The following is a 27029-nucleotide window of genomic DNA, read 5'->3' on the forward strand; positions in this document are numbered from 1 at the left end:
GCAAATTTACAGATGACACAAGGATTGGACAGGTGGTTAACAATGAGGCAGAGTGTCTTGGGCGCCAAGATGATATAGACGGAATGGTCAAACGTGAGGTGATACATTTTGGAAGCAGTAATTTGACAAGGAAGTATTCACTGAATGGTAGGACACTAGGAAGTTCTGTGGAACAAAGGGATCTTGATGTGTTTGTCCACAGATCTCTGAAAGCGGAAGGGTATGTTGATAGGGTGGTGAAAAAGGCATGTGGACATTTACCTTTATCAATTGAAGCATAGATGACAAAAGCAGGGAAGCCATGTTGTATACAACTTCGATGAGGCTACAGCTAGATTACTGTGTGCAGTTCTGGTTGCCACCTTATAGGAAGGATGTGATTGCACTGGAGAGGGTGCAGAGGAGATTCACCAGGATGCTGCCTGGGATGGGACATTTAAGTTATGGCAAGAGGTTGGGTCGGCTTGGATTGTTTTCGTTGGAGCAGAGAAGACTGAGGGGTGACCTGATCGAAGTGTACAAGATTATGAGGGACATGGACAGAATGGATAAGGAGCAGCGGTCCCCCTTAGTTGAAGGGTTAGTGACAAGGGGACATAGGTTCAAGCTGAGGGGCAGGAGGTTTAGGGGGAATGTGAGGAAAGATATTTTTACCCAGAGGGTGGTGACGGTCTGGAATGCGCTGCCTAGGAGGGTGGTAGAGGCGGGTTGCCTCATATCCAAGTATCTGGACAAACATTTGGCACATAACATTCAGGACTATGGGCCAAGTGCTGGCAGATGGGATTAGGTGGGAGTTCAGGTGTTTCTCTTGTGTCGGTGCGGACTTGATGGGCTGAAGGGCCTCTTCAGTGCTGTATGATTCCATGATAAGAGTTGGAGACTAATTTAATCTGTTGACTAATTGCAGTTATTTTGTGTTGGTTAGTGGTCAAATACTGTAACTTGTTAGAAGGGCCAGATTGAAAAATGGAACATCTGTTTGAACAATAGCTCAACCTGCCCTATATTACTAAGTAAACAATACCCTTTGGATCTGATAAAGTGCTTACGGTTACCAAGGGATCAATACATTATAAGCCAGATCGAATTACCTTTCGCCTTCTTGTTTTGATCATGAACTCTCTGGCTAGATGAGGTGCAGGCTGTGGTTCCAAGGGTCTGATGATGATGCTCTTGTCCAAAGGATCACCGGGCACAATCTATTCACGGAAACGCAAAACTCATTACTTTAAGTAATCACAGCCAATCATTATTTCTATAGCATAAATTGTTTCAGAGGTTAATGGATGGCACAGTGGCTAGCACGACTGCCTCGCAGCTCCAGGGACCTGGGTTCGACTCCCGGCTTGGGTCACTGTCTGTGTGGAGTTTGCACGTTCTCTCCATATCTGCGTGGGTTTCCTTTGGGTGCTCCGGTTTCCTCCCACACTCCAAAGATGTGTGGGTTAGGTGCATTGGCCATGGTAAATTGCCCCTTAGTGTTCCGGGATGCGTAGGTTGGAGGGATTAGCGGGGTAAATATGAGAGATTACAGGGATTGGGCCTGGGTGGGATTGTTGTCGGTGCAGACTCGATGGGCTGAATGGCCTCTTTCTGCATTGTAGGGATTATATGAGGTTACAAGAATATCTTTGTTATTTAATTTACAGGAACTCATTTTTATGAACACTTAAAAAAAAAGTAATTCCCAGGGTGTCGGCATCTTTGCCAAGACCAGTGGTTCCCAAAGGGTGCGGCGCGCCACACTGGTACGGCGAGAGAGGATGGCAAGTGTGGCAGGATGATTCAAGGGCAATCAAAAAAACAATTAAACATGGTTTAAACAAGCATTGTTTTATACTTTCTGGATGTCCCATGATCATGTTATAAAGTAGTTGTGTTCTATGTTATGAATCAAGCACTGCTAGTTGTTTTGTTTTGTTTTTGAATGTATTTCTTATCAATAAAAAATTCGGTGTGGCGCGAGCAAATTTTTATTCCGAAAGTGCGGCCCAGTGAAAAAAGTTTGGGAAGCACTGGCCAAGACCAATACTTACTGTTTAGTTGCCCTGAGTTTGATAGAACTCAGTGGCTTGCAAGAACATCTCATAGGGCAGGCAACAGCAAACACTGTTGCTGTGGGACTGAAGTCACATAGGTCAGACTGGGTAAAGACAACAGAGTTCCTTTTCTAACATTGTGGAAACAGTTGAATTTTTAGGAAAACCAGACGGTGTCCCGGTCACTATTAAAAAAACTGATACTAGATTTTTAATTATATATTTTATATATATTGTTTGCATAATGTATAGCAATTGCTTGCTTCTGAATAGAACATTCTCACCTGCCAATGGTGGAAGACTGAGAGGGAGAAAGCTTGTCCCTGTGTGTGTGTCCGCAAGTCTGTTTCAAAACCAAATGAGTCAATAGCTGGTACAAATGCTTTGATTGTATAAAGTGGAGAACCTGGGATGGGTGCATCCTGAGTCACATGGCCTCTGTAGATGAAAAACAAAATGACTGCAGAGGAAACATCTTCTCATTTACATGGTTACATTGTCCAGAATATGAACATCATTAAGGTAAAACTTGTTTATACAACAAATTCTGACTACAGAGTTCCTTTGAACCATGATAAATGCATACCTAGTTGCTATCTCAATTAGAATAACCACATGAAATATCCCTGATGCAACCTACAATTGGAAACTTAAGAAGTTATAGCTTCTTTACTTCCATTACTCAGGTGGTAGATGTTCTAGTCTTTTTAGAAATCCAGATGGTTTGTTGTAGCATCATGCGTCTTCAAAGTTACTGCTGTATTTTTAGCAAGAGGGAAGATACATCTCACAAACAGCAGCGTTTTACTGAACACGTTACCAGTGACTTATGGGAAGTTCATCACTCAATGAAGTACTGAGCAATCTAGAGCAGAAAGGCTTCAGCAGCCTCAAGTTGAGAACAGAAAATGTCTTTTGCATTTAATATCCTGTTGGAAACCACACTTGCGCAGATTTCAGGTAACAGGAGATCAGCCCGAGTTGCAATGAAAGTAAAACTCATTGCCACAGCTCGCAAACTGAACAGTCACTTGGGTGAGGTAGTGGGACATTGCAGCTGCATATGGAACTGCGCTTCAACACAAGTCTGTCTTTTAGGGGTGTAGAGGGAAAAGGAAGACATCTGGTAGAGGGGACAACAACCATGCAAAAGAGACTCAAATCCTAAAGGTTATACATTTATTGGGAGTAATGAATGATACTAACAGTGACGTATTACCAAAATACAAAGAGTTATTGGAGGGATTCGTTTTCCGATCAATCCGAGGACACACGTCATTTACCACATTACACCACATTCAACTGTTATCTTGTGCCTGCAATTTCTGTGAGCTTGCAACTTTTAAAAATATATACGTTGATTTTCTCAATATGTTATGTTCTCTTTTCCGTGAAGACTGCGAGTTTCTCAATGTTACGTCCTCTTTTCACCTAGCAGCACAACTTGGTTTAAACAATGTGATAAAAATTTAAGCATATGATAAAGTAAACATAGTGGTAAGATTTATCCTTTATTTTTGATATGATGCCTCTCTCTGCACCCAGCCAGTACAACATTTTCAGTGAATACTGCACTAAGTCAAAGATAAAAATATGACATGGGTAGAATTAATTTGCATACCTCCTTCTAGCCAGGACTGTATAAACTGCTGAAACACAGTCGGCTGGTGCCTGCACCTCCACAAAATAATAAGGCTCCATCAGACGAGGCGTGGCCTAGAAAAAAGTATATTTTGTCGGCAAACCTATCAGTACATCACAGGGCAGAGATACTGTATTTAAATAGGTATTTTATAATTTAATAAGGTATAGCAACAAATTGTTGATCCAAATAAGTTTGTTGAAACTGTGCTGAATAGATAAGTATCAGTATAGGAAAAACAATAGAACCAGAAGTTTGTTTAGAGTAAATCTATAGGCAAATTCACGGCTAAGATAATTTACACGCTATAACAAATTTTTTTCAGCGTCTAGAGTGTCCACTATTCTGTGTGCTTTTGTAGTTTTACTTACCAAAGGAAGAAATGCTGCTGCAAAACAATTAGGCATTCAAAGTGGCAAAATGTTAAAAGAAAAACCCTTACCATCAGGAAAGCTGAATATACGACTCGTCTGGCTGTTGGAATAATTTGCCCTCCACCCCTGTGCAATGGCTCTTGAGCTATTACTGCATCAAGGATCTTGAACTTCACATTACGAATTGCTGTAAAGAGAAGGCACACATCCGAAGATCCATTTGGGATAAATTTTGCACCTTAAGACCAACTTAATTTAAAAATAGAGCTGTAAGGCTTCTATTTAAACAAAAACTTGAAGGCTTTATAAAAACAAACTGACGTGTTTGCACTAAAGGGGGCCATTCTCAATTAATTGAAATGTAACCAAAGCTCCTATGGAAGTATTCTGAGTCTGACTTGTCTTTAGCAAACCAAAATGTAGGTTTTGATTCTACTGTGACTTGAGCACATAATCTAGGCTGGCACTCCAGAATAGTAAATGGGAGAGTGCTGCTTCTGCAAAGGTTACATCCTTACACTGATGCCCGATTATCAGAAGAGGAGCAAACCGATCTCGGTGTTCTGGTTAATATTTCTCCATCAACCAATATTGTCACATTGAATACTTAGTTATTTTTTGATTGTTTGTAGGACCTATCGGTGCACATAATGGTTAGCACGTTGACACACAATGATAAGAGCTACTCCAAGGAATGCAATATGATGCAAGCTCCTTTTTCAATGCACATCCAGTCTCTAGATGAATTAAAAATACTCAAATACTCATTATGAATGAGAAAGGCAATTCCAGAATTATCCTGAACTCCCCCACTAATTTGCCAAAACATTTACAATGTTGCACGCAATTGGCCAACAAGCATTAAAGATGATGATTCACCCAGAGCTAGCATTCAAGTCTCATGTGGAAGACTGGCTTAATCATATTTACAATGCACCTATATCAATTATAATTAAGTGTCCCAACCTTGGATTAACATAGGAAATTAGTTCTAAGAAGCATTTTGGAGTCCATTCATAAGTTTAATTTCTGACTTTTTCCTGATCTTGCAAACAGCCCCTGGGCTGAAGTTCCATACCAATAGATTATTTCATAGCCCACTTTCCGTGATGGGGAGGGAGGGGGGCCCCGCTGCCAATCTGCAATTGTGGTCGGTGGGGGAAAGAAGGGTGGGGGCCCCATTGCCACTCTGCAGTTGTGGTCGGTGGGGTAGGGATCCTTGCTGCGCTCTCTGCTGTTGCGATCGGTGAGGGTGGGAATTGTGGGGCCCACTGCCACTCTGCAGGTGATTGCTGGAAGTGGGAGGGGAGGGGAGAAGGGGGCGCGATTGGTCTTGGCAGTGGGGAGGGCAGAAATATTTCCAGGCGGTGTGGGGCTTACTATTGGCCATGGGCCCCCATGATACCTGGGGGGGGTGAGGTGGGGTTCTTTGAGGCTGGCTGCAGCAGCAGAGGCCTGACATATCTCTTTCTTACAGTTGTCAGGCCTCTGCTGTTGCAAATGCACATGTGCAACTACAGAGGTCTGCACATGTGCAATAGCTCCCCCTGTTGTTACAACAGGCTGGCTGGCAATTTAAGTCCCTCCCCCGTCCCCGACAGATGAGGAACCGTTTAAGCAATTTTTAATGCACTAAGTGCATAAAATTCAGGATTTGCATTCGCCCAATAAACTGGTAAGCAGCTCTCTCATTTTCCCGCCTGCCTGGACTTTGAATGTTTCAGTAAGATCACCGCCTAGAGCTCTAATACTATCAAATCCCAAGTAGAGTGCCCCAGTGCTCAGCACCATATGATATGTAGGAATCCACCCAGGAATCCACCCTACATGGAACAATTCAAAATTTCTCACATTTCATTCTCTTGTTAGAAAAAAAACCCACCATTCTGTATTGCTTCAGCCTTGTAACTCAAATAAAAGTGTTTAGAAATGGAGTTACGAGTGCCAGACATAAGTTAATGAACAAGGTCGATCAAATTGCAGCCAAGACAAACAATAGCATAGAAAAAGGATGAATTAAATTAATAAACGGCAATTGATAAGGTTAAGTGCAAAATCAATTTGACTATAACAAGACATATTTCTAAGTAATCTGAGCATTAACAATGCCTTTATAATTTCTCATTTCAATTTTTTTTTAAATTACCAGTTAATGAAATATCAAACATGAAGCATTGCTTTAATTGATTGCTCGCCAATACATACGTTCATCACAAAGTGGTCCTTCTCGAGTTCCCCATTGGAATCCCTGGACAATGCTGTCCTTCACGTAACCTAAGAGTGCTTTATCCACCTATAATTGTAACAATTAAAATAACATTAGGTTTGTTACCAAAGTGATTTAAGTTTAAAATTTACAGCAGAACAAGGAATTTAACACAATTTTATCAGCTCCAGAACAATTCCCTCAGCTAATATCAGTTGCTATGCTAGCTACCTTAATGAGTTCATCATTTCCAGCCCAAGTCCAAATCATTCTTAAATTTAAATTTGGATTTTAACTGGAAAGCCCTAGTTTTGCAATGGCCTTTGATCAGAATCTGGATACAGTGAAATTCCTTCTATGGCCATTTACAGTGACCCTCTGCCAACTACGGGTCCATGCCTCAGAGCTCCAGGGATCCGGGTTCAATTCTCGGCTTGGGTCATTGTCTGTGTGGAGTTTGCACATTCTCCCCGTGTCTGTGTGGGTTTCCTCGGGGTGCTCCGGTTTTCTCCCACAGTCCAAAGATGTGAGGGTTAGGTGGATTGGCCATGCTAAATTGCCCCTAAGTGTCAGGGGGATTAGCTAGGGTAAATGCATGGGGTTGTAGGGATAGGGCCTGGGAAGGATTGTGCAGACTCGATGGGCCAAATGGCCTCCTTCTGCACTGTAGGATTCTATGATTCTATTAAAAAAAGTAACAAAACGACATTAACTTATTCCTCATCTAAAATCCAGACTTAGTATGTTCTTGAAAATTCAACAACCAAGTATTCAAGTTCTAGAAACTAAAACCCAAAAGGAAATGGGGGTTCTGACTCTCACTCTCAGTTCAGAAAATGAAAATTTCATACCTTCCAAAAATGAACAATGCTCACAAAATAAACTCAAGATACGTTGATAGGGAAGGCTGCAGAAGTCATTCAAAAGATTATTATTGCTGAAAAAAAAGAAATGCTGCTGAAGCTTTTCTTCTTGCACTCAACAGGACAGATTCGCAAGAATACCAAATCTCGAAGAGGAATAACAATTTATGCTACGTGAGCAGACAGTGCTGATTGGTTCTGAGTGGACTCTGATTGGGAGAGGTGTTGCCATGGAGAAAGCACCAAGGAACAGTTAACTGCAAAATTAATGCTTAAATTCAAACCAGGCAGGTCGACTCTAAGCAGTCAAGGCATTGCCATGGGGAATTAATCAGGGTATGGCTGCCCTTGCTCCCCTCAAGCTTTTGATTAGTTGGGAAAAACGGAAGGCATTGACATATTCTTTGTTTACTAGCTGTTGCGATGTACGGTCTACATAATCAGACATCACACAGGCGCTGAAATTTATATTCCACATTACTCATTTGTGGAGTAGGCAGAACATACTGCTTAACAGCAGTATCCTGCTAGTGGTGAATACCACTTGTGTTGCTACTGCATAGTAACAGCATGAAACTGTCTCCTTGTTGCTCAAAGTTGAGACACCTTACCCTTCCAGGGTAACCTGAAGTAGACTGGGCACTTTTCAGGATTGCAAGTGGTGGCCTTGGGCCCATTCCTGACTTTGCATGATATACAGTGAGCAATGATCTGATCAGGGTAGCCATCATCAGGATAGATTTGATGTGCCCTATTTCAGCATCAAGGTTGCATGGTGATGAAATGCCTTGTGCTCTATTTACAAGGTTGCTGATACAGCTAATCCTGTAATGCGCAAAACTGTAGGAATCCCAACACATATATTGGCAAATGAAAGTGGGCCTGTAGTAGACAGTAGTGGCAAACCTACTGGCAGGTTTCTCAACTAGCACTTTGATGAAAGGGAGTTCATCTGATTCGCCATTTCAAAGTTGAATTTGAGCACTGGATGGAGTCCATTAAGGACTGTAACAAATTCCTTACATGCAGCTCCAAACGTATCATCTACATATCAGAAAAATGCAAAACGTAGGAGGTTAGAGGTTATTCAATCGAAGACATGTTTCTCGTGGAACCTGATAAAGATGTTGGCGAGAATTGGGTCTGGAGGGGATCCCATAGCAACACCATAAATCATTGTTCCCCATTGAGATTTGGTATTCCTGTAAATCTGTCCTGACGAGTGCAAGGCGAAAAGTTTGACATCATGTCTCACTTTTCAGCAACACTCAAGTTGTGTACTATTTAGTGACTAAATGTATTAATTTGTACAACAGATGGGAATATAAAGCTATTGTCCCACTGGAAGTTATTTGCTTCAAACACACCAGGAAGACTCTGCTACAGCTCCACTCAAAACAGCTCTAGGTTTAAGTATTTTTTTGCACACTGAAATTTAGCAGAATTATTTGACTTGACCTTTATGGAGATGATTCATGACAAATAACAGATCTATCATGAGAAGTGCCTTATTTTCTGGACACTTACCTCTGATGGCAATGTATCATCAACTAAAATGTTAGGGCCTGTAGTATCAGGTCCAAAAGCCCAAATGGAACGGGCAGCCAATAAATCCCAATCGTATTTTGTCTGGAAAAATTCACCCAGTTTTTTCCTACAGTATGGTACAGAAAGAGATGACATGTCAGGACATGCCTTTAAGGGATACTTTGCTGCATTACAATCCAAAGAAAATACAAATATGAAGTATTGCTTTGTGAATAAATTATGTCAACATATTCCTGCTGCTTATGTGAAATGGCAGCAAATATATTCGGCACTACTATTATGTGCCATCTACAAACACACCACGTAGCAGCTTATAAACAATTACCTCCTCAATAGGTAATATTTATACAGGAAATCAAAGACATTTTGAAGATAAATAGGAAATGCAGAAACAGATCCAAAACCAAACATCCGCTAAAGCATTGGGAAAAAAGAATTTTAACACATTACAACTACAGCATAATTTCTGATGTAGTTGGATAGTCCAGTGTCAGCCTCCCAACATAAATTCCCCTTTTTAGCCACCTCCAACAACCCCCAGCCATGGATTATTATTGCAACAAAACTAACCAGAGTGCAAAGAGGCCATATTAGTGAAGAGAATTTAGGACAATACAACTGAGAATAAAGATAAGTTAGGCGGGGAGGCTTAATTGAAGTGTATAAACTTTTATGTTATAGAAAGGGTTAATATTTATTTGGGAAAGCAGGACCGGAAAGTATAAATTTAAGCTAGGGAGTGCTAAACTTAAATCAGGCATTGGGAACATCTTTCTTACTTAAATAATGCTCATAATTTTTTATTTGGGGCAGATTTAAAACTTTAGAAGCTCTAAATAACTAGTCGGATGGTGGAATCAGAGCACGAGGGAAACGAGCTGAAAAATTATTTATGTCCTTGGCTTTTCTCAATGCCAAAACTGAAGTCATACACAGTTATAATTGGTTAGCAAATAACAACATTAAAAATAAATCATCTTCCCATCCAATAGAAACGTGACAGAATCTGGCACCGTGCATTTCATACCTGTTCCAGGTAATTTGGACCACTTCATTCTCAATATCTTCTGCCAAACCTTTCTCCAGAGGTTCAGCAATCATTGTGATCTTATTCCTTTGAGGGTAGAGGGGAACAGAAAAGAGAGAAAAATTAATGTAGAGAATACGTACTGTGTCAAGGTGCATGCTTTTCATTTGCCCAACTATTTTGCTCGATGGTTGGGGGGGGGGGGGGGGGGGGGGGTGGGGGTGGGGAGACAGTGCAGGAGGCCATTTGGCCCATTGAGCCTGCAACGACAACAATCTCACAGGTCCTATCCACGCAACCCCACATATTTTTACCCTGCTAATCCCCCTGACACTAAGGGGCAATGGCGAATCCACCTAACCTGCACATCTTTGGAGCGTGGGAGGAAACTGGAGCACCCAGAGTAAACCTACGCAGACAGTGGGAGAATGTGCAAACTCCATACAGACAGTTTAACACAGTTAAGGTTTAACACGGCAATAAACAGAATTTAAAAAAAGAGTTTGAGATTTTAAGGAAAGAAACAGTTGTTGAGCAAAGGTACGGCAATGTCACAGAAGTGGCCAATGCATAGGGAAACCAGCCTGCGATTGGCTGAGCAGACTATTGAGTATTGTTTGAAATTCTTTCCAAGGGATTTGAAGTTGAACTGTTACCTACATTTGAAGGATGTGGCGGGTCACTTAAAAATGTCTCGTAGGCTACATCTGGCCCACGGGCCACACCTTGGATGAGCCTGCTCTAAACTATTATCCCCTGTACTCTTTTCCTGGCCTCCCAGAATCTTTCATCAGTTGTAGCCAAACATATAACCTGCTCTCAAACTGCCACGAATGCTGCTGCAGGCTAGCTGCTAGAGAGAGGGGCACAAGAAGCCATCTGATTCACCTTCCCACAGTAACTCTGTTGAGATGGAGTGTTCACAGGAGTTATATCATTATTCTATTGAAGTACAGTGCGCCATATTTTTTTTAAAAATCCAATGAACTGAGATTCTCCATATTTACAGAGCGAACTGTCTTTTGATTACAAGGTTTTCCTAAACTAGGTGAATTCAAATGCGAAAATCGTTGAAGCTATTTTGTTTCTTCAGTTTCTACTTCAGCGACAAAACTAGAGGCAAATCGAACCCGAAAGTATTCCGTTAAATTTGGAGAAAAATCCACATTTATTTGGAACTTTGCTGGAACTCAGGAAAACAAACATGAATGATTAGAAGCAGTTAAGCCAACAGACAACCCACAATTATCTATTTAAACGCACAGTCAAAGCCTGAGAGCATTCCTGCACCCTTCAAAATTATTGCTATGATCATTTTTTTGTGTTAGACTTTCTTCCTTCTCTTTGTTTGCTGTAATCAAATCCTCTGAAATCTCCCTTCAACTGACTATTTATAGGCATCAGCAGAAAAGGAAGAACGAGAACAAGAATGCAGGTATGAATACAATTGTTTCCATGTACACAAGTTCAATCACAGTCTACACTAATTAGACTGTACCATTTGAAAGCTGGATATGTTGTATGTTGTGACGATACTGTGCCTTTAAGAAATGTATTTTAATCACATTCCTTTGCAGGCCCTGGAAGTTGTCGGCACCGTGATGTCTGTGGCTGGTGTCCTTTATTGCTGCTGAGGCAGTATATTTAACATCATGTTGATTTTAATTTGGGCTATTGCAATGTTCTGGGATTTTATGGTCCTTTGGGGATTGCTGAGTGGAGCTTGATTTGGGGATGATTGACAGGTCAGGTGATATGCCTGGGGACAGTTTTAATCCCTCAAAGAAAAGTCCAAGTTTTAGTTTCATTTTCTCAGTTGTTGTTAGAAGGTGGTGGAAGAAGGCAATGTCTCTGTCTCTCCCGCACTCCAGGGGCTTGCTGTAAGTTCTAGAACTGGGAATCCTCAGAATTGATCCAACATTCAAAGGACCAATTCAAAGCAGGTGCTAAAAAGCCGAAAATCCTGTATACTTGTTTCTGTGCCAAGTTTGAAGAGGGGTGTATGTCTGTAAGATAGTGGTTGACTTAGAATAAAATAGATAGGTAGTGGTTAAGGTTTATATCGTGTTATGTTTAAATGGTGTAATTGGTAAAAGTTATGATAATTTATTTTTATTATATTTTAACTGCGTTCTTAAATAAACTTTGTTTGATAAAAGCTTTCTAGTGGGTCACTTGAATCATACATGGAGTGAAATACCTTGTGCTCATCCGTGCCAAAACTTAGGGTCTAGGCTAACTTCATAAAACACCTTGGAGTTTCTGGCCTCAGTCATAACATATATAGCATAACAAAATATAACCCATTAAATGATCCCTACATGGCAAATGCAGCCAACCCATGATCACTGTTCCGTTTTTAAAAGGTTTGAACTGTGGGGAAAACATTTGTAATAATTTACACCATCTAATTATTTTTGGTTAAAATATTAAATTGTATTATAACAATTACAAAAAGAAATTATTAATGGCAAAAAAAACTCCATCTATTTGTTGCATCAATCTGGGCCAAAAGATGTCAGTACATCAGGCAACTCACACGCTGAGATGATAGATAAAATGGGCATTTACTTCTGAATCTTTAACAAAATGAAATATATTTCTGGTGAACATTCAGGAGGGATTCAGTTTTTACGAATCTACCACTCAAAAAGGGAAACTATGTATGGTGAAAATTGATTTATAAAAACTTATATGATTATTTATCTGCACTGCCAATAAGAATGGACAAATTACAGAAACAATGCAAATGTCTCATACATGCTCTGTGAGTAAACCTGCAGCGCCACAAGTTAATAGAAGCTGAAAACTAGTATTCACTGCAACGAGAGACTGAAGGAACTGACTGCAACCAATTCAAGAAACTCACTTTTTGTTGGGTGTCTCTGCAAAACATTTCAAAGATGAGGTTTCCACAACAGTTTCGCAGAATGTAACAACAGGGTCAGCCACCTGTGAGAAAAGCAGCAGTCACTAAGGCAGAAACGATTCATTTTGCATGAAGGATGTATGCTGGCAGTTCACATCAACAACTATGAAGTCACAATTTTTGGATATTTGCATTACCTTTATATCAATTTCAGAATACATCTTCCTCAGATCATGCATCACACAGTCCAGGTAGAGTTCTCCAGTCCCCAGTATTACATGTTCCCCAGACTCTTCTACCTTTAACAACAAAAAATAAATGGTCATCAATGAACAATTATTATTAACGGTAAGGGGTTAAGTTGCTCACTTCATTATTTGATAATGACAGTAACAATTTTGTTGCCATGACCTTTAAAAGACAATGGGAGATTGTGTGTGTCTCTCGTGTGACAAAATTGAAAATTAGATATGCCACAATTGAAATCTTTCCACCAGAGTTTCACGTCAGAAATATATTACAGCAGTCCAGACACAATAACAAGTTCTCTACAGAAAATGCTAATCAATGGTCCTCACTGATGAGGGTTCAAATGGATTTAACTTTTATTTTCCCCAATCAGAAATTACAATATTTCTTTAAATGTTTTTCATTTTCTCCATCAACTATGCCAAGGACAATAAAGTGATGACAAGCGCATCCAAATTCTTACTGACCGACAGAGAGGAATTCATGCATCAAAATAATTTACAATATTCAAACGATATTGAAGATTGTTTTATTATTTATGGTTTTTCCAAATTATAAAGTAAAAATATGAACATAAAAATCACACACACACACAAAATATACTTGCTTCATATGATTATAAATGACTAATGCTGCCAAACGTCTTAAAGTCTGCCCTTGTGTTTTATTATCCAGAGGTGAACTCCATCATATTCACATGACACACCACAACCACACTGCAGCATTTTCTTGTAAACACTGGCAAAAATGAATAAAGAGCACTCTTGCTTAAAGTAATGTTTGAAGAGTTTGGGCAGTTAAATATGACCCTGAAATTATAAAGCGTCAACTGTAGCTCATTGCTAGCAATTTGAGACAGAATGTTGTGGATTCAAAACCCATTCCGCAGCCTTGAGCACAAAATTAAGACTGACTCCTTCAGTACTGTGCTGGGAGTGTGTTGTATTATCGGGGGTACCGTCTTTTGGGTGAGGTCCAGTTTATCAGATTAATGCCAGAAGAACCGACAGCATTATTGGGAAGAGCAGGAAACTTCTCTCCAGTGTCTGGGCCAATATTTCCCTCTCAAACCAAGTCATTATCTCACTGCTGTCTGTGGGACCTTATTGTGCATAAGCTGCTGCCACGTGCCATTAATTAGGTCAGCAATTACACTTGGAAAAACACTTCAATGGCTGCAAAGTGCTTTTGCTGTCCAGAGGTCATGAAAACTTGAGTTGATACAGAAGATGAGAGCCATGATCTTATTGAGTAAAGAAGCAAATCAGAGGGATCACACCGTCCATTTCTCGTGTCCATATGATAAATATGCAAGTTTTTTCTTCGAGGATATACAACTTTTCTCAGCAATGCTATTTGCAATCATACCTTAGTAGTTAGTGATGGGTAGCTTTTGTTGACCTTTCTTAAGCCATCCAACATTTTTGGAAGCTCAGATGGATTGACAGGTTCCACAGCTATCTTAATGACGGATGCTGTATTAAACTTGAGAGGCCTGAAGATCTGAGCCTGAAATTAGAAAACACCACCGGTAAGGCATAAATTCCCACATTTATGCACGAAACAGAGAAACTCGGCAGAACAAAACAAGGCCAGGTTTCTTCCCAGAAAATGTCATGAATGCAATTTATGTTGTTTTTAATCTTGTTTCCGTGTTTCAACCATCAAATTTACAGTGAATGATGGAGGGAACCCTCATGGAAAGTTATCCCCATTTTGTTGTCTGCCAAGGCAGTGTTTCTCCCATCTCCCCAAGATATTTACCCATGACCATAAATTAAGCAATCATCTAACTGATCAATTGCAATGCAGAGATCAATACAGCAGAATATGTAGATTCCACCCATTGTTGGTTCAAGATCCAAACGACAACTACATGTAATTTATGATGAAACCACTTTAATTTCAAATAGTGATGCTAAAATGTTTTACCTCGTCATTGCCTCTTGGTTCTGTGATGGTGGCTGTCTTTACGATGGGTTGATCCACTCCTTCTATGAGAACCCAGTTACCAGCTGGAACTCTGTTAACCTCTATATGATACCTTAAAGAATGGATAAATCACATTTTAGATCCGAGGAGAAATACAGTGAGGGATTCAATAATGTTAATTGTTTTGTAATTATAAAGATCCATGAGGAATCCTTTCTCCATTTATTTAAATGTGCAGACACTTCAGTAAATATGCCAGAATTTCAACAAATAACATGCGCATTTATGCTGCTGAATAGTAAACTAGTTATCTCCCCCATCGATGGTGGGCAGAGGCTGTGCTCGGGATTTTTCTCCCACCCCACAGTGTTCCGATATGTTTAGCTGACCATAGTTGTATAATAAGTGTTAACGCAATGTATTTATAAGTACACAGCTCTTGCTTGAATTTCTTCCCTGACTGGTTGACGCTCCACAAATACAAAGCTGAAAAAATAAATATTTTTATGAAGACTTTCCATCTCACTTAGTCTCTTCAGGTCAACCCATATCCAACAACCTGTTCTGAAAACTCTGTTCACATTTTTACAGCTGTGACAAATCCATCACAGCAACTGAGACAGGCGGCAGGAGGCAGTGTGCCGCTCACTGGCACCGGGATCTTATGGTCCCGCCATTGTCAATGGGGCTTCCCGTTGAACGCATCCTTTGTCGCCGGGGAACACATGGCGGGGGTGTGCTGTCAGCAGGACGCAAAGATCCTGCCAGCGTGAATGGCAGCAAGTTTTCGGCAAATGTTTTTAACCCTGTATATTAGTTCTGTAAACAGTATATCTCAAAAACTAATGGATGGACGTCAAGAAAACTTTGTACACAGATTAGGGCATGGCCCAATGAAAAAATCATTAGATTTTGTTAGGCCTCATTCCGGATCTTGGAATTTCTTAAAGGATACGTTAACATCGAGAAATGCGGGCGAATTCTTTTAGAATGTTGTGGATTGTTTTATTTAGAGTGTTGCCGATTCTTTTAGAACGTTATAAACTGTCTCAGCTGCTGTGATGGATTTGTCACAGCTGTAAAAATGTGAACAGAGTTTTCAGAACAGGTTGTTGGATATGGGTTGACCTGAAGAGACTAAATGAGATGGGAAGTCTTCATAAAAATATTTATTTTTTTCAGCTTTGTATTTGTGGAGCGTCAACCAGTCAGGGAAGAAATTCAAGCAAGAGCTGTGTACTTATAAATACATTGCGTTAACACTTATTATACAACTATGGTCAGCTAAACATATCGGAACACTGAGATCTTGGGCAGCAAGAGTGCCCATGACTACCTAAATGCATTTCCAAACCTGACCAGATCACGATCACTGGGAGCACAAAATTTTCAGTGAGCAAGGAGTTAAAATTCCCATCCTTGTTTTCCAACCCTTTCAAGGCATCACACTTCCCATCTTTGTAATCACCTTCAACTCCATATTCTGGCTGGCCAGCATTTACTGCCCATCCATAGTTGCCCGAGGGCTGTTGAGTCAACCACCTTGCTGTGGCTCTGGTGTCACATGTAGGCCAGACCAGGTTAGGACAGCAGATTTCCTTCCCTAAAGAAGATTTAGTGAACCAGATGGGCTTTTCTGACAATTGACAATGGTTTCATGGTCATCAGTAGATTCTTAATTCCAGATTTTTTTTTAATAGAATTCAAATTCCATCAGCTGCCATGGCTGGATTTGAACCTGGTTCCCCAGAACTGTGTTCCTGGATTAATAGTCTAGCGATAATGCCACTCGGCCATTGCCTCTCTAAAATTACTCATTTATTTGTCTGCAACTGTAATGAGATCAATATCCATTTGTTTCAAATTCCTATCCAAACTTATTGGTAGAATCAATCCTGATAAACACCTTGCGACTGAAATCCAAAGCCTGCCCACAGTGCAGATTTGCGAATCTTCCTCATCCTCCAGTGTGTAGTTCTCTCCAAGTACTTTCACTGGCTGCCCGGCATGAATGGTTCCACTCAACACCCTGCCAAACGCGTGGAACTGTACACCATCCTCCGTACTGTACATCTTAGTCGTGTGGCACATCAGAGGGCCCTGTGCAATCAAAAAATGTAGGCGTTCCATGTAAGCATTTAACTGGAGTAACAAGTCAGAGGAATGTGAACAATACGCAACATCTGCCAAGAAAACAAGCATTGTGAGTTTTTTCCCCCCCAAGAAGTCAGAGCAGATGAAACACCACCAATAAAATACTTCAACTCCTAACCTGTCACATGCACAGGTAATAAATACTGGATTGTCCCTGACATTTCCTGGGATTAGGTTATTGGCTGTAGAATTATCAGGTTAGGTGGACCAAAGAAAAATATGATTCATTCCCAAGTAAAAGTTTTCAGATAACTATTAAAGAACACTTTACTTACATCAGGATCACATTCTAGCATAGTTTCGCCAAGATCCAAATCTAGGCCACCTGTATATGTATGTTCGATTTTATTCCTTGCACCAGACTGTGGGGATGGGATATGTTGCACACACATATCTACCAAGCCTGTAGAAAAGTTACATTGGTTATTGACATTATTAGCAACAGGAAACTTTATACAAAATCCCTTTCAAAAACCACAGAAATACTATTTCCTCCCTGAAATAGAATGCTGTAAATCCACTGAGCAGAATAATAGATTCTCATTTTCAGACTGGTTGTTTGTTTATTTGATTTTAGAAGTAGGAGAAAGGGATAAATGTAATTCAGTAAATCCTTTGTACGGGATTCTCACACTACTGCCACAATATGTTGTAGCACAGTACACAAGTTACAACTGTGACTTGACAGCCAATTGTTCATGTCGAGGCATTGTTAGAAATTACACCTAACCCATAGTAGTTAATAAGATTGTAAAGATTAAGTATCAAAATGTCCACATTCGGAAAAGTTGGTAATATATTAACCAATCAATAATTCATGTCTTTTGAGCTTATTTCCTAGGTAGATTATGGGTAGCCTAGGGTTTTCTGCACACTAAAATGCAGCTGTTTACCCTAGCATGTCCCTCTAAGGCACCAGCTGTTTGCTCTTCCAGGAACTGTGGAAATTTACAGTGTACAAAATACAATACCAGCAATTGCCTTTTCCATTTCATAAATATATATTCCCATAATCAGTTTACAAGAACGAGGCCACTCTTTTTCAAATTACAATTACTGGTTTCATCTACTTTATGCAGATTCTCCTTCCCCAATATTCCACTCCCTTCTAAATATAGTGCTCTTGCAATTTTAATTGCACATCAAGCACAAATATAATAGGAATTGCACAACAGCTCCACCTGTTCAATCTGAAATGGCTGACCATTAAATTACCTGTGAAGTCACCAAAGAATTTCTTGCAGACGAGTCGCAGTAAGGGCCTGATGTTGAGCTTTAATTCCTCTTTTGTTAAATGAATACCAAGCTCATCCAATGTGCGTGGCAGAGTAGTATCGACATCACCAACAACCTGTGCATTACATGTAAACAGATTTAGCACATTTCTCAGCAGAATTAAAATCCAAGTCCCTGCTCAATAACTTCTATGAAAACTCAAAATACATTTTTTTCTTCACTCATTCACACAGAGTTGCTGTTCTTACTTTCATTCTCATCCCCACCAACTCCACGAGGCAACTTCCTGCCTAACATCTGCCACCATCTTTGTCCAATTATTTCCCCACCTTTAACCACACTTGACCATTTCTCAACACTCTGGGCCAGATCTTACCATTGAGTTGCGTCCGTTTTCAGGCGTGAAAATTTGGTAAAGTTGGGCGTGAGGCGAGTAGTGCGATCCGCGCCCGCCTCCGCGCTGATTCTCCCTTTGCCAAGGCCCGAAAATGGGCGCAATCGGGACCGCGCACGAATTGGACGCAACGGCCACTTAAATGCATTTGCACGCATTTAAATGGGCTTAATGGGCGGCACGCCCAACCTTACTGGCACTGCTCCCTCTACCACCGCGTTCGCCTATCCAGAATTTGCACGAAACAGACATGCTCCACAAAAGTCCGATTCGGGTGCTCCAGTTAGTGAGGAAGTAGATGCCGAGCGAACGACGGCTCTCTGCATGAGATCGGTGGGGAGGATTGGGGATCTGCTGCCACTCTGCCTGAGGTCAGTGGGGGGGAGGGGAGAAGGGACCCGTGATCGGTCTGCGTGGTGAAGGGGGTGGGGGGATAAGGGGGTCAGTAACGTTGGGGGCGGGAGGGGTGGGGAAATATCTGTGGGGGCCGGGGAAGGCATTATCCGGCCCGGGAGCAATGCGGCAGGGAAGCCGCATTCTATCTTTTTTTTGTCTGCGCATGGGCAGTCGGAGGGCGCCGATCAGAGCTGCAGGATTTTGGGCGTGTTAAGCCCCATCCACGGGCTTCTGCAGTGCGACTCGGAATTGCTGATATTTTTTCAGGCAGAGTGCGTATGGGGGCGCCCGAGAACGGGTCTAAAAGTCGGATCTGAAACACTCCAGTTTCAAGTCCACCCAGCACTTAGAATCAAAACAGTAAATTAGGGGCCGCTGTATCTATTATTGTCCCTTTTCTTGCTTTGGGGAAACAGATCATGAACATTATTTATGACTTCACAGGAATTCACTCCGAGAGAGGGTTCAGATATGTACTTCAAAGTTAATTATCTCAAATCTTGTAATTACGTCAAGCTTCATTTTCAGATACCTGGAGGCTATTTCAGTTCGTTCTTAAGAGATGAACTATTTGATAATACAAGTCAGATGTCAACAGTAAACAAAAGGAAGCCAGAGTTGTCCAGTCACATTTTCTCCATCTGAACATTAAAATGGCAACATGTCCAGTCCAAAGATTTCCACCATCTGTCGTATTTTGCTCTGGACTAAATTAATGCCATATAATTATTTCATAGAAACCCTACAGTACAGAAAGAGGCCATTCAGCCCATCAAGTCTGCACCAACCACAATCCCACCCAGGCCCTACCCCCATATCCCTACATATTTTACCCGCTAATCCCTCTAATCTACGCATCCCAGGACACTAAGGGGCAATTTTTTTTTATAGTCGACCATTTACTGTTTCTCTTATGTAGTGTGTCAATAATAAAGTTTTATTATATCTACCTGAGAAAGAATCTTATAGACAGGCTCCAGGATGAACTCTACAAAGCTTCTCTGAGAATTACTGGTTGGTGCCTTCTTAGTAAACTTCCGTCTGAAAGAATAATGTATTTTTGTGCGTTAGCTGGAAATCAATTTTGAAAATTTATACTTTAATAAGAAATTAAGTACATAAGCCATATTTAACAAGCCAGTTCATTTGCAAAACACTTTTAAAGAGGCATTTTAGAAGTCTGCTTACAAACTCTTACCTTTCACCTTTTGTACCAAGAAGGTTGGCACGAACTCTTAGATCAATATATAGAGTTCCTGCAGTGCAGAAGGAGGCCATTCCGCTATTGAGCCTGCACCGACAACAATCCCACCCAGGTCCTATCCCTGTAACCTCACATATTTACCCTACTAATCCCTTCCGACACTAAGGAGCAATTTATCATGGCCAATCAACCTAACCCATACATTTTTGGGCTGTGGGAGGAAGCTGGAGCACCCGGAGGAAACCCATGCAGACATGGGGAGAACGTGCAAATTCCACACAGTCACCCAAGCCGGGAATCAAACCCAGGTCTCTGGTGCTGTGAGGTAGCAATGCTAACCATTGTGCCACCCCATGCTACTCTGCTAGTTACTGGAAGATGTCCCTGTGGACCTTAGGGGGAATCTTCTAGCGTGCATCTATACTACAAGTTTGGCATGAATGAGGAACCATTTGTACTCTGCTGATATTAAACTTAATTTTGGTGGCAAAGCCCAGCCTGACGTTGGATAGTCGTCACTGAGATTCTAAACGGGTATCAGATCAAGCTCTGATTCTAGATTCAGGTTGCATTTACTCCAGACGTGTAATGTAGCTGCCAAGTAAAGCTGTTTCACATTAAGGTTGCAGCTGTAATATAAATCTATCCTTAGATTTACCAACTGAAATGTCTCCAGTATTACTGATCATGGCAGGTTGGATACTGCACAGGAGCATTATGCCATGTAGCACACAATCCATTACTTTGTAGGTAGTTGGTAAGATGTTTAAGTTTTCCCAGTACTTTTTCAGTTATAAATTACATCTACTATAAATTCTGAAGTTAATTAGAGATTAACCCCTACCTGGATGGGTGCAACTATAGCAACATGTTAGAAACAAAACACTATTCCGATAAAGCCGTGTACTTAATTGGGCCATATCCGCAAGATGCAATGAGTAACTCATCAAGGCTCTGTCACTGCGCAACACCTCCCAAACCCATGCCCTCTCTCACCAAGGGGAACAAGGGCAGCAGGTACTCAGGAAGCTTAAAGTTGCACACATCCCACCGTGAACATATATTGCCATTCGTTCGCTATCCCTGGGTCAAAATCCTGGAACATTTGACAACAGAATTATGAAAGTACCTTCACCAAATGTACTGCAAAGATTCAAGAAAGTTCACCTTTTCAGGGAAAGCTAGTGATGGGCAAAAAAATACTGGACGTACAAGCGATACCTTATTCTGAGAAGGAAGAGGTTGCTTTTCTGAGTTTGGGGCTGATTGCATGCTGCTGCAGCAAAGCAGAGAGCACTTTACTCTCTGTCCTATAACAGTTCCTGTCCCCCAGCACTAACATCCCCTGTTTTTTGAGCATAAATTTCTTTTAAAAAACAGGACAATATATATCAGCTATCACACTTAGTAATAGGATCCCGATAAGAGCCAATTTGAGTGCGTTCAAACTTACGTTTTTGGATTAAAGTAGATGTCACCCCATAGACGCTTTGCAAACTCCATATAATTAATGTCCCCTGGAAAGAAGAAAAATTTGAGAAACTTTTCAAAAGCACAACTGTACATTTTGGAGAATAACCAAAGCTGTAACTGCAGCAATTGTCTATTGTTTACGATCAGTAAGTACTCTTGAAGTCTCCAATTCATGCCTCACCATCTCTCGTTTTGGCCCCGCATGACTTTTTAAAATCAACGTTTTCTTTCTTTAATTACTCTGTTACATGAGCCCTTGTATGCCTCTCACAGCTTTAACTTCCTCATTGGATGCTTTCTGGCAATTGGTGAGGAAGAAATTAATCCATTGCAGCAGAGTAAGGTTCAAAAAATACAATAGTAGGAGAGTAGTGTACAGTCTAGGGAATCAGGGATCGCCAGCCTCGAGGCTGAGGAAGAAACAGCAAAAGAATTTGGGAGTGTGGGGTCAGGTAGTGATGGTATGTAATGGCGCATGAAAAACAACCTCACAAAAAGCAGAACAATGTTGCTCGTCACTTTGCATGTTCACTTTCTTACATGCACAGCAAAGCTGCACCTCAAACAGTAAGTTCACAGTGGCAATTGCAACTGATATCAGGATGTTAACTTGGCTTGGCGTCACGCATCAGGATGTATAGGAAAGTTATTAGAGCAACTGAAAGGTTTAATGGGTAGATCCAGCTTTTCCTCGATTAAGTGTTCATGATGCAAGTTTTATTTTTAGGTCAGAGGGTGAAGAACTCTTGCAGCAGTCACATAAAATCCCTACCGTGCAAAAGGTCATTCAGCCCACTGTGTCTGCGCTGACTCTCCCAAAAGCATCTTACCCAGGCCCATCACCGCAACCCCACGTATTTACCCCACTAATTCCCCAAACCTACACATCTTGGGACATTAAGGGGCAATTTATCATGGCCAATCCACCTAACCTGCACATCTTTGGACTGAGGGGGGAAACCGGAGCACCCGGAGGAGACCCACGCAGACATGGGGAGAACGTGCAAACTCCATACAGACAGTCACCCAAGGCTGGAATCGAGCCCGGGTCCCTAGTGCTTAGGCAGCAGTGCTAACCGGAAAGTTGACAGGGAATTGACTCCCGCAGATCTGACAGGCCTATTGCTACTTCAGGCTCAAATGAGCATTGGCTGGCAGCAAATGGGACTTCGATCTGCACTTGGGGGGACTCTCAAAGAGTCAGCCCTATCAGAGGTAGTGATCAATTATTTTTGTAGTTGAGCTTGTTAGCAATAGCACAACAGAGATTTTCCCAGGATTAGCCACTGTTTCCAGGTCTCATGACTTTCCCGGTTCTGTTTTGTTTGTTGTTCTGGGATTTGATTGATTTTGAAAGACTACAGATGATATCTCAGTGATTTGATTGATTAAAGAGAGCCTGTAATATTATATCACTACACACAAAAACTTAAAATACAGAATATCTAATTTTTTACAGAATATCTCATTTCTGCCTTTGAATATTCCTCAGTCAAGAGGATATGGGGGCAGCTAATTTGCTTGGCCAGAGGCACTCAAACCAACCACACAAAAGAGCAACATTCGTCTGGCAAATCTCCTGAACAGAATGCTCAGATCAGTGGAGCATATATTTAACAGCTGTGTACTGTATAATGTCCAGACAAAGAGGTGATTAAAATTCTCTTGACTTCAGGAGGCCAGAAATCTGTCCCCTAGTGCACAGACTCCCAGAGAAGGTAGGCAACCGAGGATCAGCTGGCACCTCTAAAGAGGATTCAACAACTGGAAAAATAACAGAATTGAGGACGATAGCACTATTGATACTAATTCATGATTGTTTTTGTGGGGGAGATAGGGGAAGTAACTGAAGTAGATTAACAGATAAATTAAGATAGTCCATATGATTATACTGATTATACAGCACACAAATGGACCATTCGGCCCAAATGATTCATGCTGGTGTTTATGTTGTTCATGAGCATCTTCCAAACCTTCTTCAATTAATCCTGTCACAATAACATTCCCTTCCTTCCTCACAAGTTTAGCTTTCTCTAAATGCATCTGTACTATTTGCCTCAACCACTCTATGGTCATAAGTTCCATACTCTCACCATTCTCTGGGTAAAGACATTTCTCCCGAGTTTCCCTATTGCATTTATTAGTGACCATCTTATATTTCCAGCCTCTACGTTTTGGTCTCCCCAACAACTGGAATCACCTATTCTACATTTATCCAATCAAATCCTTTCATACAGACCTCTACAAAATCACCACTCAGCCTTCTCTTTTCTAGAGAAAGGAACCCTGGTCTGTTCAAACTTTCCTGAAAGCTAAAAACTCTTAGTTCTGGTATCATCATTGCAAATCTGTTTTGCATATTTGCCAGTGCTTCTATACTCTTCATGATGTGGAGACGAGAATGTTGCGAAGTACTTTATCTCTATAAACATACAAGTGATTTGTATTGGAGTGGAAGGTGCATAGAATAGGCTGGAGTTTCTTACATTCGTAGCACTATACTATAACACCAAAAACTTGAAAGGTGAAGACTCTAAGCATTCACGTTCTATCTCCACATCCCTTATTATATTTAATTCTTCAATATCTCCCTCCCTTTTAAATATTTCAATTAAATCTGCATCTATGGCTTCTCTGCATTCTATAACATTCTAATGTTATTTTAAATTCAAAAACGATGTTTCCTTGTTCTAAATCTTTCCCTTTTCACCATTATAATTTTAAATGCTTCAACAAAACAATTCTTAACATCCAAACATGTGTGGGTTATGTGGACTGGCCGTGCTAAAATTGCCCCTTAGCGTCAGGGGGACTAGCTAGGGTAAATGCATGGGGTATGGGGATAGGGCCTGGGTAGGATTGTGGTCAGTGCAGACTCGATGGGTTGAATGGTCTCCTTTCTGCACTGTAGGATTCTATGATCCTCATCTCAGGGGAACATATTGCCCAACTGATCATCATAGGTAAAGCTCTTTATCTCCTGTATAAATCCCGATGAATGGCTGCTAGATGCCTTCCGAGGTCAGTATATTTTTCTCAAGGTTAAATTCCCAAAATGGAACACAATTTTCCATACATGTTCTGGTCTTTGCTATGCGTAACTTCAGGAGTCCTTCCACATTTTCATATTCTAGGTCACTCCTGAAGATCTTCATTGGATCAGTCTTTTTGATTGCCTGTGTGAACTAGCTTCAAACAACTCATATATTCCAAACTTAGCATTAACATTCCTTGCACTTCATCTAGGTACACTTACACATCCCCCAGTTCTTCCAACTTTCGCTAAACAAACAAAACATGACTGCCATGTATAGATCAGTATTACAAAGGAAGTAGGTTAAAAGCGCCAAATGTTTTCCTACCATCTCGAATTATAACTAATGCTCACCATATGTATCGGCATAAATCTTGGCAAAGGATCCCAGGGTGAAGCAAATACTGTACTGAGAACTGGCAAAGCAAACATTACCCAACAGAGGGGAAACAATCAGGTTTTCATCTGTTGAATAGACACTAGAGAGAGAAAAAAAAATGTTTAAACAACGGTTGTATGATTTTTTATTCTGCTCAAGATTCTATAAAGGTAGACAAGTGAGATTAGTGTTGGCAGCTCCAGCTGAAAGCCAGGAGCAGCAACAGACAAATTTACTCTTTCTAAACCATAATTTCTTTGATTCTATGATTCTTTTGCACTATGTACCATTCTCTGGTTCAAACAAAAAAGAAGAAAACCTAATTCAGGTCTCTGAATGTGTTTCTCTTCAGCTAGTTGCTCGGACATGCATTGATGAAACAAAGTTGCACATCCTTTAATTTTCTTTTTACTTGTGCAAAATGCTTTGCCTTTTGAACCAAGGTCAGAAACAGAGCATGGAGCGAACTGCAGATGCCAAGTCACGGCCCAACGAATGGAAAACAACATTAATTTACTTTTAAAGTGAAAACAGTGTGTTTTGGAAATTCAATCCTGCTTAGCAGTCAAATGCACAAGAAATCTAGTTAAAGTTGAAAGGGTGAAAAGGCAGAGGAGGATATCTCATTGGTTCTTGGCAAAGATACCAATTGAAATGCCATCTTGAAGGTGGCAAAAGATTTCAGCAGCAGTTTGGCCAACAGCTCAAAGGGGGAGGCATGATCCCATTATCCCATGAATAAATACAAAACAAAAACACATTTATTAGCAGCTTTAGCATATAGTAATAAAATGTTCGAAGATTCTTCTTAGGGCATTATAAAGCAGGATATGCCTGCTCTACATAAGGAGATATCAGGGCAAATTTTAAGAGTTTCTTGATGGAAGGAAGGGAGGTAAAAGGGTTAAGGTGGTGAATTCCAAGCGATGGAAATCAGGATGCTCAGGGGTAGATATCTTAAAAAGCTGTGGGGCTGAAGGAGATTTCAGAGAAATGGAAAGGTGAGGCCATACAGGGATTTGAAGAAAAGGATGATTTTTTAAAAAAAAATTGAGGTGCTGCTTAACTGGAAGCTAATGTAGATCAGTGAGCACGGAATTAGTGGGTGAACAGGACTTGGTATAAATCAAGACATGGGCAGCAGAGATTTCGATGATCTTAACTTTAAAGAGATCAGAATGTGGGAGTTTGTCTTTGTCACTGTCACATCAGATGGCATTGTGAGCGACATTAGCTGTTCTGGCACTGTGGCGGGGACAGAAATGTTACAGGAGTGATTAAAGCATGGAGTTCCACAGCAAATGGGCATGAATTTGGGAAGTCACAACATGTTCCAAGGTTTTGGAGAGAAAAGGAGACTGGGGCAGGGTCTGCATGGAAGGAAGGTCAAGAGGTTTTAGAGAGTGGAGTGATGACGCCAGATTTGAAGGACAAGATGAGCTCAGAGAGAGAAGCAGGATAGGATATAAAGAGAAAGATCCACGTTCAGGGATAGGACAAGGCAGCCTTAGAGGGTGTTTGGTCAGGCAGACTAGTGGCAGAGAGGGGCATGGTAGAACAACATAGGAACATAGGAATTAGGAGCAAGGGTAGGCAATTTAGCCCTTTGGGCCCATTCCGCCATTCTATATCATCGCTGATCTCCATCTCATCCTAACGCCACTTCTTTGCCTTTTCCCCATAGCCCTTTATCCCACTTTTGATCAAATATTTACCTATTTATTTTTTGAATCCATTGATTGATTCTGCATCCACTGCCACCATGGGGCAGTGAGTTCCATAGATTCACAATCCTCTGTGAGAAAGTTTCTCCTTATCTGTCTTGAACCTCCCCCCTCTTACTCTACAATTATGACCTATTGTCCTAGACTGTTCTAAAAGGGAAGAAACAGCCGATGGGATGGGATCAACCTTTGTGAAAAAGAAATGCATGGACTCCTCACACTTGCTTTGGAAGTGAAGGTGGACCAGACAGGGAGAGAGGTTTAAGAATCGGGTTTGCAGTTG

At 40.9% G+C, this 27029-nt stretch overlaps 1 protein-coding gene across 5 annotated transcripts in view; it reads right to left on the reverse strand.

Moving 5' to 3' along the window:
* eftud2 (elongation factor Tu GTP binding domain containing 2) overlaps positions 1-27029 on the reverse strand; it is a 133356-nt gene that overhangs the window by 5256 nt on the left and 101071 nt on the right. For all 5 annotated transcript variants that reach the window (XM_078223846.1, XM_078223844.1, XM_078223845.1 and 2 more), the window contains 17 exons: positions 24998-25122; positions 21590-21653; positions 19883-19973; positions 18122-18257; positions 17182-17309; positions 16659-16852; positions 14753-14864; positions 14189-14329; positions 12769-12870; positions 12572-12654; positions 9703-9789; positions 8655-8781; positions 6264-6351; positions 4127-4245; positions 3664-3758; positions 2327-2480; positions 1095-1202 (listed from right to left, as the gene is read on the reverse strand). In XM_078223846.1, the coding sequence (XP_078079972.1) occupies positions 1095-1202; positions 2327-2480; positions 3664-3758; positions 4127-4245; positions 6264-6351; positions 8655-8781; positions 9703-9789; positions 12572-12654; positions 12769-12870; positions 14189-14329; positions 14753-14864; positions 16659-16852; positions 17182-17309; positions 18122-18257; positions 19883-19973; positions 21590-21653; positions 24998-25122 (1954 nt within the window). The remainder of the gene's footprint in view (positions 1-1094; positions 1203-2326; positions 2481-3663; positions 3759-4126; positions 4246-6263; positions 6352-8654; positions 8782-9702; positions 9790-12571; positions 12655-12768; positions 12871-14188; positions 14330-14752; positions 14865-16658; positions 16853-17181; positions 17310-18121; positions 18258-19882; positions 19974-21589; positions 21654-24997; positions 25123-27029) is intronic.

The sequence above is a fragment of the Mustelus asterias genome, chromosome 11 (assembly GCF_964213995.1).
Source record: "Mustelus asterias chromosome 11, sMusAst1.hap1.1, whole genome shotgun sequence".
NCBI lineage: Eukaryota > Metazoa > Chordata > Chondrichthyes > Carcharhiniformes > Triakidae > Mustelus > Mustelus asterias.